This window comes from Dunckerocampus dactyliophorus, chromosome 1 (genome assembly GCF_027744805.1).
Source record: "Dunckerocampus dactyliophorus isolate RoL2022-P2 chromosome 1, RoL_Ddac_1.1, whole genome shotgun sequence".
In the NCBI taxonomy this organism is placed as follows: domain Eukaryota; kingdom Metazoa; phylum Chordata; class Actinopteri; order Syngnathiformes; family Syngnathidae; genus Dunckerocampus; species Dunckerocampus dactyliophorus.
In genome coordinates, this window is record NC_072819.1 from 36,949,480 (window position 1) to 36,962,480 (window position 13,001).

General features: G+C 42.9%; 1 protein-coding gene across 2 annotated transcripts in view; it reads right to left on the bottom strand.

The window, feature by feature from the left end:
* Window positions 1–557: 557 nt before the first annotated feature.
* dock3 (dedicator of cytokinesis 3) overlaps window positions 558–13,001 on the bottom strand; it is a 60,908-nt gene continuing 48,464 nt past the window's right edge. Inside the window, exons 43-54 of one of the 2 annotated variants that reach the window (XM_054776877.1) lie at window positions 10,592–10,678; window positions 10,013–10,192; window positions 9,859–9,942; window positions 9,270–9,386; window positions 8,991–9,112; window positions 8,339–8,474; window positions 7,305–7,386; window positions 7,024–7,139; window positions 6,786–6,870; window positions 6,581–6,703; window positions 6,359–6,441; window positions 558–2,975 (exon numbers count right to left, since the gene is read on the bottom strand). In XM_054776877.1, the coding sequence (XP_054632852.1) occupies window positions 2,367–2,975; window positions 6,359–6,441; window positions 6,581–6,703; window positions 6,786–6,870; window positions 7,024–7,139; window positions 7,305–7,386; window positions 8,339–8,474; window positions 8,991–9,112; window positions 9,270–9,386; window positions 9,859–9,942; window positions 10,013–10,192; window positions 10,592–10,678 (1,824 nt within the window). In that variant the 3' untranslated portion in view covers window positions 558–2,366. Of the gene's footprint in view, window positions 2,976–6,358; window positions 6,442–6,580; window positions 6,704–6,785; window positions 6,871–7,023; window positions 7,140–7,304; window positions 7,387–8,338; window positions 8,475–8,990; window positions 9,134–9,269; window positions 9,387–9,858; window positions 9,943–10,012; window positions 10,193–10,591; window positions 10,679–13,001 lie in introns of both variants that reach the window. The other variant, XM_054776868.1, reaches the window with a different exon arrangement.

Below are 13,001 nucleotides of genomic sequence, written 5' to 3' on the forward strand. Positions count from 1 at the left end.
TGCATGAGAAAATGAGGTCTCAGGTGATGCTGTGAAATTATTTTGCACGCACCACCGCTTCCTCATCCTTAGGAGAGGAAGCGAAGATCCCTTCACCTTATCTGCACTTTTGCAGCGGGAAACACAAGTGTGAGGACAAGGACAATGAGTTTTCATGGTTTTCTCAGAATACACCACAACAGATATGAAATAAAATCATCAACATGCGATTGAAGTGGGAACTCTCAGATGTATGTTGAATGCACCATTTAGGACGTACGACTATTTCATGCAGAGTACCGCCAGAGTGAAGTGCTCGAACGTATTTGGACAAAGCGCTGTAAATGTAACTATGTTTTTAATACTTGCTGGTATCCGTGGTATCTATAATTTTTCGCGCTAGAAAGGGCATAAAATAATATGAATATAATACTATCTCACACACACTTGAAAGCATTAGCACGGCTCCAGGTCCGGTCTGCATTGTGGCGTGTTTTCCAGAGGAACATTGCCGCCAACTGGTAACATGTGGAACGGCGCACAGCGCTGCAAAAATAGCAAAACAAGAAACGGCAATGCTGATAAAAGATTGTCTTTATTGTTTGGTATTGTTAATGAATTCCATACCACAGCATTTATGGGAGTAGGAAAACCACTTTTACAACCAAACACTGTCCGATCATGCTAACACCATATGTACAGGAAAGCACATTGAAAAGTGTATAAAGTATTTATATGAGACTCATGGTTAAGAACGCTGGAGACAGCCACGGTCTAATGAATTCTTCCTTTTTCAAACACTGATTATAGATATTTATCAATTACATTGATCTCTGGAGTACATGTACTGTATATACACTAAAACAACAATAAATCTTTCCGGGGTGTCTGCAATAATTCTCAAAAATATCTCACAATACAGCTGTATGTACAGTAACAGAATTTACATTGAAAAATTCAAATCGTTGTGAGTACCACCTCATTCCTCAGTGCCGTCACATCCAGAGTGGATACTCACATGGTGTTTTTAATCTAACCTCAGGCTAATTTCCATACAAAGTACAGCAACACGTGCAGTACGAGGGCCCTTTGTGATAAGCTCACACCACGCATGATCTCACATACAAAAATAGATGTTGTCTAGTCAGCTGGAAATGTGATGTACAGTAACACGAAGCCTCCACCTGTCCAATATAACACCGAGGAAATAAAAAGTGTAATATTATAACATTGCAATAAACAACTGTCTGTTGGGCCTTCAGTCTGAAACATATGATTCGTTTTCACACAAACAGGCCGAGAATGAGAAGAGAGGAGCCGCAAGTAGGAGAAAAAATATCAACGCTACAAAAAAAAAAAAACATCACAAAGCCAGTATATTTTTCCTTCACGGAGTGAACGAAAAGGAGTGCTTAGAGTCCGGATGAGAGGTCAAACTGTATGAGATTGCACTTAAGGCAAGTAGGCGATTCCAACACTCACTCAGTGAGTCGGGGGCTTGGATGTGTCAGCGTCCAGGTTTAGCCCTCACTGCTTAAATGGTCTGACAAACGGACGGAGAAAGAAAGAGAGCGAGAGTAGCTGAGGTGTAAAGTGGAGAGTCACTCCATTCTTCATTCATGACGAACATGTCACATGACAGCTTTGGGAGTGATTCATTCCAGACAGCCTGTCAGCCTGCCTTTCCTCTCCACTTATCTTCTTTAGGTCCTCAGATAAGACTCAAATTAAAGCACTTGAACAACAAAAACAGGTCTGTAAATTGAGGTTTGCTGTACAAATAGATCTTCTGAATACATTCACGTAGGTTTCCATACACACGGTATGGATGGAGAACAGTTAGTCCCTTGAGATGCAGTTCCAACCTTCACGACCTGCTGAGTGTCCGGCCGCAACACGTACAAGGGCGTGCGGCGTTTGACGTGAGTCACTATTAAGGAGCACTTAACAGTGTTTGGAAAAAACAAAATGACGAGAAGCCTTCGAAAACACTACCATGTAGCAAATTTATCAAAATCAGAATTCCTGTATGTGAAGCGTTTCAAGCAGAGAATAACGACCCCCCCCGACGCTGCGTGCTAAGTTTATCCTTCACAGGAGTGATCGTGGTGGCTGTACTTCACAACACCTTTGTCGTATTATTCTCAAATGGAAAACATGCTCACAGACAAGTTGTACAGCCGTGTACAATCAGTATCTTTTTTCTGTCCTCTTCGTCAACAGCAAATATTCTTTTTTAAATGACATGTGAGAGGCCACAGGGAGCAATGCCTTTTCTCGCCCTCATGTGCACTGAATTCAAAAACAGAGAGGAAGCTCGTCGCCAGACTCCTTCTGCTAGTTCAACTCAGTGCAGATAACGGGAAAAAGAATCTAGAGATTTGTGATCACTGCGCCTCCTCGTGCTCCTCGCTGATGCACTGCTCCCAGGCATGCTTGGCCTGCTCATCCCGATGGCCATGGGGGGAGTGGAAGATCCTGCGGGGCAGCGGGATGGGCTGAGGCTGTAGATCCTCTTCCGGGATGCAGCCCTCCCTCAGGTAGGGTTTAGGCGGCACGGCCGGGGGCTGAGGCCTGCGAAAGGGAATGTGATGAGGCCCGTGGGCGGCTGGGTAGTGGTGTGGCGCTGGCCCATGGGAGTGGCTCTCCAGCCCGGGGTGAGCGTGAGTGTGAGGATGCGGGTGTGAGTGTGGGTGCGAGGCGGGGCTGCGGTAATGGAAGGGGCGGACTGTGTCGACGGAGTCAATTTCTGGTGTGCCGTAGTGAATGTGCAGGTAGGGAGAGGACAGGTACTCCTCCGGGGGTGACCACAGGTGGCTGGGAAGAGGCTCCAAGGCGTCATTCCTGATGGGGCCGGGATCCGGATACTGGCCACCGAAGTTACTCTCGCTCAGGGAGGAAACACCGCTGCTGGCACTGCCTGACAGGGTGGAGTTACTACCCCCCAGAGCTGACTGAGGACTGGTTGGGGAGCCAGGAATCGGGTGGAGGGGAGACTGGAGAGGGAGAGACAAGCGGTAGATGTTGCTCAACTCTGGAGAGACACTATGACTTCATCACTGTGACATTGAATGTGTTATTGATTAGATAAAAATACAATGTAGGAGTTTCACACAAGATGAAGAGGTACTTGGGGATACAGTGAGGTGCATATTTCAACAAATAGTCAAGAAATGACACTTTGAATACACACAGTGGATCAGCACACACAGGGACGAAGGACACTTTTGGTGCATCTGGACATTTTTTAAGATTTTAGGGTTCATCGTACTGTCCTTTGTTGCAGTTACCACTCCCGCCCCTATCCCCCTCTGGCCCGCACTCACACTGCACTGCACTCACGCATGCTGCAACATGTTAACGTGCTGTAACGTCATAATTCAACATTCTACTGCTGTATATGTCCTGGCTTTTGATATTATGGAGCTTTTTAGAGAGCAACCACACCGGGCCAATTCAAATGAATATTCTAGAGCAGGGGTAGGGAACCTATGGCTCGGGAGCCAGATGTGGCTCTTTTGATGACTGCATCTGGCTCTCAGACATTTCTTAACACCATAAAATGTGTTTATTTTAATTTGTTTTCCTGACATTTTAAAGTAAAACATTACAGAAACAGAAACATTACAAAATTCAAAATATGCATTGTAATGCATTTTAACCCATCCATTTTTTTTTCTAGCGCAATGCCAGCTGTCCTTCCCATGTTTTCCGTGTCAGACACCAAAACTTATTATTGGGGTTGTCCCTCCTTTAATCAAACCTTCTTTAATCAAATAGTCAGCTAGCTAATTGTGAAGAGACAACCCTTTTGATGAAAAAGGAAAAGAAAGAAAGATACGGAGTAGGTCACAAAACCATGCAGCACCAGAAGTTGCATTAATGGTAAAAAGTTATTTATTATTGGTTAGCTTCAATATAACAACATTATTGCAAAGAATACATTCAGAGACTGATATTCTAAAATTGCTAGTATTCCTTAAATACTGTATACACACATTTGGTTGTATTCGGTGTTAAAAAATATGATATGGCTCTCACGGAAATACATTTTAAAATATGTGGCTTTCATGGCTCTCTTAGCCAAAAAGGTTCCCGACCCCTGTTCTAGAGGGACAGCACTCACGCTGCTCTGCTCACATTTTGAGTCTTTTGGTTTCTTTACGTTATGCAGGGTGGCAAATATCACAAACAAATGGTGGAACAATGGCATTCGAACAAGTTCAGCTTGATCATCACTACACTGCAAAAACTGCATTTCAAGGAAGTCAAAATGTCCCAGCATAAGCAACCGTTTTCTTTTTTTTTTTCCTAAAATGAAAAAAATATCTCGTCTTGCAATTTTCACAAGAGAAAAATAATCTCATAGTAAAAAGCATATCTAGCCAAGCCAGTTAAGATATTTTTTGCCAGAAAGAGTAAAACTGGTTTCCTAACTTTCTAAATTGAAGAACGGAGCCACACACAGACTATATTTAAAATCGTATTCATCTTGTCCATCCATCCATTTTCTGTACCGCGTGTCCTCACTAGGGTTGCACGTATGCTAGAGCCAATCCCAGCCCTCTTCAGGCGAGAGGCGGGGTACACCCGGGAGTGGTTGCCAGACAATCGCAGTTGTGAATCTTTTAAGATTTTTTCATGAAATACAAGCTGTATGTGTAAGATTGTTCAACTTGATTCAAGAAAATACTGCTCTTTCTTTTTTATCACCAGACTCATTGTTTGTCCATGACATGGACACACACAGCATGGAAGGAGTGAGCACGTGTGTAAGTAACCAAATATGCTAACAAGTTGACAAAAAGACACGCTGGCTGCACAGTGGATAGCCAGTTGGCCCCACGATCAGGTGACGTAGGTTCAAATCTCTTTTGGAACATCTCTGTGTGGAGTTTGCATGTTCACCCTGTGGGGATTCTTAGTGTACCCTGGCTTCCTCCTACATTCCAAAAATATGCATGTTAGGTCAATTGGAGACTCTAAAAATTGTCCATGGGTATTAATGGTTGTTTGTTTATGGGACAATATTCCTAAATCTAGAATATGTAATAAGATTTTGCTTAAATGGGCCGCATGGTGGTCAAGTGGTTAGCATGTTGGCCACACAGTCAGGAGATCGGGAAGATCTGGGTTCAAGTCTCCGTTGGGCATTTCTGTGTGGGGTTTGCATGTTCTCCCCGTGCGTGTGTGGGTTTTCTCCGGGTACTCTGGTTTCCTCCCACATTACAAAAACATGCATGTTAGGTTCACTGGCGACTCTAAATTGCAGTGAATGATTGTTTGTCTTTATGTGCCCTGCGATTGGCTGGCGACCAGTCCAGGGTGTACCCTGCCTCTCGCCCGAAGTCAACTGGGATAGGCTCCAGCATACCCCCGCAACCCTAATTAGGATAAGCAGCATAGAAAAAGGATGGATTTTGCTTAAATCTAGCCTAATAAGAGCATACCTTAGCCCAATTTATGAATTCTATAAAGCTTAATTTTTACATTGTAATAACAACATCTAACTACGTGATAAGAACAACTTTATTTCTTTTTTCAGGACTCATTATATCCTTAAAAGTCACAAGAAAAATATTCTTGTTATAAGAATTCTAGCCAAACAAATTTTGCTTACATTGGCAGAACTTTTGCTTGAAATAGAAAAAGGTTGTGTCATTTTAAGATAATCTGGAGCTTGTTTTAATTACGGCTCTTTGCAGTGACAAAACACTTAAGTCATGAAGAAGAAGGCTGAAGTTCGCCTCTTCCAGCCATGCTGAAGCCAGGAGAGGGTACCGTGCTTGAGTACTCACGCTGGTCAAACAATCCAGTCAAACCCAAGTTTGGTATGAATTGCTCGATGTAAGATTTCATTTGTGATTTGTGTAGTTTCTTTTTGTCTTTAGCGTACTTTTTTCATTTTTATGTAGAGTATGAATTATCTGCTTTTTCTTGGTTCTGTCTCCAAAACACGGTGTACACTAGGGATGTTACGGATAACGCATTTTTGCCGAGTCGAAGCAAGAAACGAGCGCAGCTCGTCTTTACCCGTAATCGTGATGAAGGGAAATCCTAACTACTTATGTATTCACTCTTCACGCTCTGTGATTGGCCAGTCACACACAGCGACCGCCCCTCCCTAGACAGACTTGCTGCAGGCTGCAGCCCGGCCAGAGAGGAGCCGTGCCTCACTTGGTAAACTTGTTTCGTTACGTACGCGGTGCATTGAGTTGAAAACGGCTCGTGTCGCGTCAGTCACTGCCTCCACGCCGGATGTTTTTTTTTTTTAAGGTTTTCTTCATCTCGTATCTAAAGTTACTTGGTAAACTTGTGGGCATTATTTAAAAAGCATGTGTGGTACATCAACATAACGACGCATACGAAATGTCTGTACCTTTCGAAGTGAGCGGACAGGCAGGGCAGGTGGTGGGTCGCTGTTCTGGTGGTTAAACGCATCACAGTGCATCAGGAAGTGCCCTAAGAAAGAAGAAAACGTATGTAAGGAAACAAACATCCTTCTTTATTTTCCTGCCAAATTAATGAGCTGCAAGTGAGCACATGTTCACTGTACGGTATATCATAAAAACCATGAGTGTGCAGTAAAAGGGACATCTACCTGGTGGGAAGGATCTGGGAGGGACAGGGGGCATAATTACCCCTCCAGCAGAAGTTGGCATGTAGGACACCTGTTCCCTGTTTTCTCCATCCAAGCTCCAGCTGCTGGGAGCGTTGGGAAACACTGCGGGCAATACATAAACATGTCAACATGCTCGCAAACAACACGTGCATCCGTGCATCGTTTTGGCCAGTTCGTGTGTCACCTTTCTCTGGCAGAGACATGTGAGGATCGGCACACGGCTTGCAGGGGCTGACTTGCTGCAGTAAGGCACGCTGCATGTGGTTGTTCTGCAAATGGAAGGCGAATAGCAATCAAGGGAAGTGCTATTTTTCTCAAATGATCAACAAAAACCTTTATTTTTCTCTATTTTACAACACTGTTGCCCCTGTTCCTGTTGTCTTCATGACATACATGACTACACCGTACACATTCCTTCCTACCTGTCCATTTTCAGCCATGCTGTAGTATATGGAGTTGTTGGCCCTCTCACGGTGAGTCGGCAGAAGTATCATCACTTCCCTGTTGTGTTTGGCCTTGTCGGGCAATGATGGAGAACCTGCAAAGGTAAGAATCGTAGAAATCTTGAGATCTAAACAGCCAACAGATAAGTTGATCACTCCACACTTGTGGAAACAGATATTCACATTTTCATCCCTAACAGCTCTCAGTACCTTAAAAGACATGAAGAATGAGGGTGTTACTTTCAACATTTGTTACATACCTCTGGCACTCGACGGAGCTGAGTTAATAACTTGGGAGGAGTTGGAACGTATAGAGCTCAGGCTGGAGGAAGAGGGGCTCGGCTGCAAAATAAAATAAAAGTTATTGAGCATCGTGTGGGAAAGAAAGGTACTGACAAAACTAGAAAATGGTGTACAGAATGGAATTACGGGTGGTGTCGGTTTATGACGTTCCGAGTCACAGCGTTTCGTGATTATCTGTGCGCTCCCAAAAAATGTATTCAAAACTTAATTATGGTCCGAAAACACGAGACTTGCTCGAGAACTAGTTACAATGGAAGAATACACGCTGTGCCACACTTCTCTCAATACAAGCCTGTTGCGACCATCATTACGGATCAATATTATATTGTATCGTCGACCATCATTACGGATCAATATTATATTGTATCGTCAACCCGGACCTTTAAAGGACGATTATTTATTTATTGCAAAAACAAAGCCGGCTACTGTCGGCCGAACCGCACCAAAACAACATCAGCAAACTCAACTGTCCTCTCTGAGGAGTCTCTGAGCCATCCTCTTCCCGCACAAACACGCACAGTCAGAATTCATGTTGCATTCGCAGACATTTGGAAATCAGAAAACTCCTTAACATTGCACTCGCTACACTCTATACGAGCAAGGATCTGCTCCTATGAAAGCGACAATAACAACTAAGCAGTACAGCGGTCTTATTACTGAGATGAGAAGGTTGCTCATGCTTTGACTTGAGATGTTATTACTTTTTATTTATCTTTATATTTACTTTATTTGTTATTGTTTCATTGAATTCTTGCATTTAGTGTTTTTCTTACTGTGTTTTATGTCCTTCATGTGTTCTGTGTGTGAGTGACATAGGAGTTAATTTAGGTGTAATTAGTACAGGACCACCTGTACTCTACTGTATCATACAATCAGGTCAATTCCTCTGTGTTCCTAAAATTTTCACTGACTACAATAAAATGCAGAGTAAAAATACAGTTTCAGGCTGATTCAAATGCCCGTCAGCGTGTGTTACTATTTGGAGCTCTACCTGCATGTGTATGGCCTCCTCGGGGTGCTCCCCCATTATTCCGTCAGTCATTATGGCAAGGTTTCCCGCCTCGCTCGACGTGTGGGAGGACAATGAGGAGGACGAGTGACGAATTGAACCCTGCAGGTTCAGAGGGCTGCAGGAGACACAAGCAGTTGCATTGAAATATCGGACCTAAGCATTATTCTGAAAGATCATTCGAACGGAAAGTTGCGTATCGCTCACTCAGTGCACAATGAACAGTTTGGCATTTATATAAATATGTGCCAAATATATGCAACTATTATTATTAAAAAACACAAAACCTCTACACCATGTGGTAATATTCATTTCGGTTGATTAACCTTTAGATTAGTGGTCTCCAACATTTTTTCTTGTGAGAGCTACTTTTACAAAATGAAGCTACTCATTTTTGTGACATTTATTTTCATAGCTTATTACAGGGGTCACCAACGTGGTGCCCGCGGGCACCAGGTAGCCCCCCACGACCACATGAGGTGCCCGCAAGCCTGCTTTTCATTCAGGTTTTCAGTTAAGGGCACCCCCTGCTTTAGATGATATTGTTTCACAACTTTCCATGCAATACGTACCCTTATACACTATGGATGTACTGTACTTACGGTACAATGTGCCAGTGTGTTGAGCGACTGACCTGTGACGGTGTATGAGCCGCAAACTCTCAGGACTCATGTGGCTGTGAGAGGAAAGGATTCCTCTGGGAGAGTTGACCGAAGAGCAGCCAGCAGGGCCAAATCGCTCTGTGCCGGGCATACCCTGCTGAGCCCCAAAGATATACTACTCTGAATATTTACACTGCTCAAACAATACAAGGAGCAGGAAATATTTTGTGATACTTTAAAAAGTGTTTCATTGTGACCTATATGAAAGAGGGAAAAAACAAAGGGGTACAATTCTCCCAAAAGCAACTCACGTGGTGTAAGCCTGTCCTCATCATGTGGAACTGGTCCACCAGCTTTTTGTGGAGGGGTCGCATCTCCGGGTGGACCAGCTTCTCATGAACAGCTAGACCCACTCCAAGAATGTGCACCTGTAGCAGGAAATCAACAAGTGAGAAATATTTTCGTATTTATTCAACGTCAAGTTAATTCATGCAAGCACGTTGGCTGTTACCCACACATCAAAAAACAATGTGATAACCTTCTCTCTGGAAAACAGGTTTGTACCAGTGGGGAGTCTGTATTTACCTAATGCGTTTAATTTGATGTTGTTGGAAGCAACCTTTCTGAGACTTTGCTCAGTGCAGTCAGACAAGCTGTAATGCACAGCACTTTTAATGTGAAGGCCGGAAGTGTGCTGTTGGTAGTTGTTCTTCCTTCATGTTAAGCTTTCACAACGTCAGTGGTCATCTTAATAAGACCCTCGGTTATATATTTTGTTATATATTGTGTTTTATACACAGTACATAAACTACATTAATTTACCTCCTCTATGGTCTATGAGATTAGGTTATGTGTGTCTGAGCACATGCTGTGAACTATCCAGTAGAATCTCAGCCTGACCTGCTCCTGCATCAGATCCTTGAGGTGCGTGATCCTCTCTGTGTCCTCCGGGTGACTGCTGATGTAGTCCTTATCGAAAAACGCCTACAAGATCAAGAAAACTCTATGCTGAAATTCATCATTCAGACCCACCAGCCCTGTCCTCCACGTCTACCTCTTGGTATCTGGCGATGCCTCCGTTCACTGCAGCGTCTATGACCCCATTGAGGCACATGCTGAGCGGGTTGATGTTGCCGTGGTGCTGTCTATGTTGGTACTGGCTAATCAAAGTCCGCAACTCCTGGGTTTTGTTCTCCACCACATAAATGGCATTTTCAAGAGGGCTCACCTCCACCTGGACGTATAGAAATACAAGATTAAAAACCGAGAGGAAGCTACCTCTTTAAAAAGAAAGAAAGTGGAAGGAGATCCAATACAAGAGCTAAATCAAACACAGGTATTTTACAAAGATAACAATGATCAATTGTGATGAACTAATTTGACAACCTGTTTATTATTGCGGTTGTAGTTTACAGTGGTGTTGAAACTGCATTGCGTCATACTGAGAAGATATTGCAACACTCTCCTGCCGTGTGATTAATTATCTTTGTCAAAGCTGAATGTTCAATTATACTCATGCATTGGATTGGATTGTGCAGGTGTATCTAAAATGTCGTCATACAGAGCGTGCAATTAAGATGAGCACTGGAACCCTGATAAAAGAAGATGTTCTAAATGCAATGGCGTTTCTTACCACTTCTCTCCTTTCCACCTCAGCCCAGCGGGAGATTCCTGGGAGGGGGCGGGAGAGGATCAGGGTGGTTCTCTCAATCCACAGGCTCTGTGATGCAAGCAGACAAGAGATTAGTTCCCCAACATCTCCATCATGATTGAGGTCAGTGTGTAAATAGGCAGCATCCCTGCAGACCGGCATGTCAGTGCTGTGAAGAGCTGACGTGAAAATCTCTTGGTTTTATATTTGGGCCACTGTGTTGGAGGAAACTAGCGTGTCACGTGTGGCTTTCTAAAAACTTGCAGGGGTCTGAGATGGGAGGAAATAAAGAGTGAGTCTTAAGGATTAAATGCACAAAAATAATTGCCATATCTCCATTAAATCAGCAGTTTAAATGACAATACTACCTACAGATAGTCTTTCGTCTCAGTCTGACTATGACAACGTAACTATGACAACGTGGACTCAAGTCACGTGACTTGGACTCGAGTCACATTTTTGATGACTTCAGACTGGACTTGACAATATGACCATAAACTTGCAACACGACTTGGACTTACACATCACTGACTCGTGAATTGACTCAGACTTTAATGATGACTTTAAAATCACGTTTAAGAACAAACAAAGAGGGTGCGGATTACATCTCTGTGAGCATCAGACTACTGGAGAATAGCAGCGATTAATACCGGGATGTGTCAACACGCTATCATTCGCAAATTACGAGGTCAAAAACATACCGGTTGTGAGCTAATGCTTAACATCCATTTCATGCAACAGTACATGTTTCCTTGTAAAATAGCTGTGGCTAGAAACGGTGACACTGAAAGGTGGATAGATGGGCGGTAAATAACATCATGTGAGTGGATTTCAGGTACAGTGGTGTGAAAAAGTGTCTGCCCCTGTCCTGATTTGTTATTTTTTTGCAAAGGTTTGAAGTTTGTCACACTTCAAAGATCATCAAACACATTTAAATATTAGTCAATGACACCTGAACACAAAATTACGTTTTTAAACTGCAGAAAGAAAGTAACTGAGATCTATCAGTCTGGAAAAGGTTATAAAGCCATTTCTAAAGCTTTAGGACTCCAGCGAACCACAGTGAGAGCCATTACCCACAAACGGCAAAAACATGGAACAATGCTGAACCTTCCCAGGAGTGGCTGGCCAACCAAAATTACCCCAACAGCGGAGCGACAACTAATTTAAAGGGGTCACAAAAAAACCACAACAACATCCAAAGAACTCTAGGCCTCACTTGCCTCAATTAAGGTCAGTGTTCATGACTCAACCATAAGAACACTGGGCAAAAACGGCCTGCATGGCAGAGCTCCAAGACAAAAACCAGTACTGAAAATAAGAACATTAAGGCTCGCCTCAATTTTGCCAGAAAACATCTTGATGATGCCCAAGACCTTTGGGAAAATACTCTGTGATCTGATGAGACAAAAGGTAAACTTTTTGGAAGGTATGTGTCCCATTACATCTGGCGTAAAAGTAATGACACAGTACAGAAAAAGAACATCATACCAACAGTAAAATATGGTGGTGGCAGTGTGATGGTCTGGGGCTCAGGACCTGGAAGACTTGCTGTGATAAACAGAACCATGATTTCTGCTGTCTACCAAAAAGTCCTAAAGGAGAATGTCCAGCCATCTGTCTGTGGCCTCAAGCTGAAACCAACTTGTGTTCTGCAGCAGGACAATGATCCAAAACACACCAGCAAGTCCACCTGTGAATGGCTGAAGAAAAACAAAATGAAGACTTTGGAGTGGCCTAGTCAAAGTCCTGACCTGAATCCTATTGAGATGCTGTGGCATGACCTTAAAAAGGCGGTTCATGCTCAAAAACCCTCCAATGTGGCTGAATTACGCCAATTCTGCAGATGTGTGGGCCAAAATTCTTCAACAGCTCTGTAAGAGACTCATTGCAAGTTATCACAAACGCTTGATTGCAGTTGTTGCTGCTAAGGATGGACCAACCAGTTATTAGCTTTAGGGGCAATCACTTTTTCCCACAGGGCCATGTAGGTTTGGATTTTTTTTCCTCTCTTAATAATAAAAAGTTTCATTTAAAAACTGCATTTTGTGTTCAGTTGTGTTGCCATTGACTAAGATGTAAAATTGTTTGATGATCTGAAACATTTAAATGTGGCAAACACGCAAAAAATAAGAAATCAGGATTCACACCACTGTACATCTTACACTACATCGTATTAAACGATGACATTTACAATGTATGATGCTATTCATGTGAACATGGCAAAAAACAATCACAATATTTAACAACATGAAGCAGCACTTGATATAATGTAATGTACGGTTTTTCAAACTATCAAGCAATGACATTTACGATATAGATTTATGTGAACACATCAAAAATAGCAATCTTTAACATGAAACAGCATTATATTACAACTTGAAATAATTCA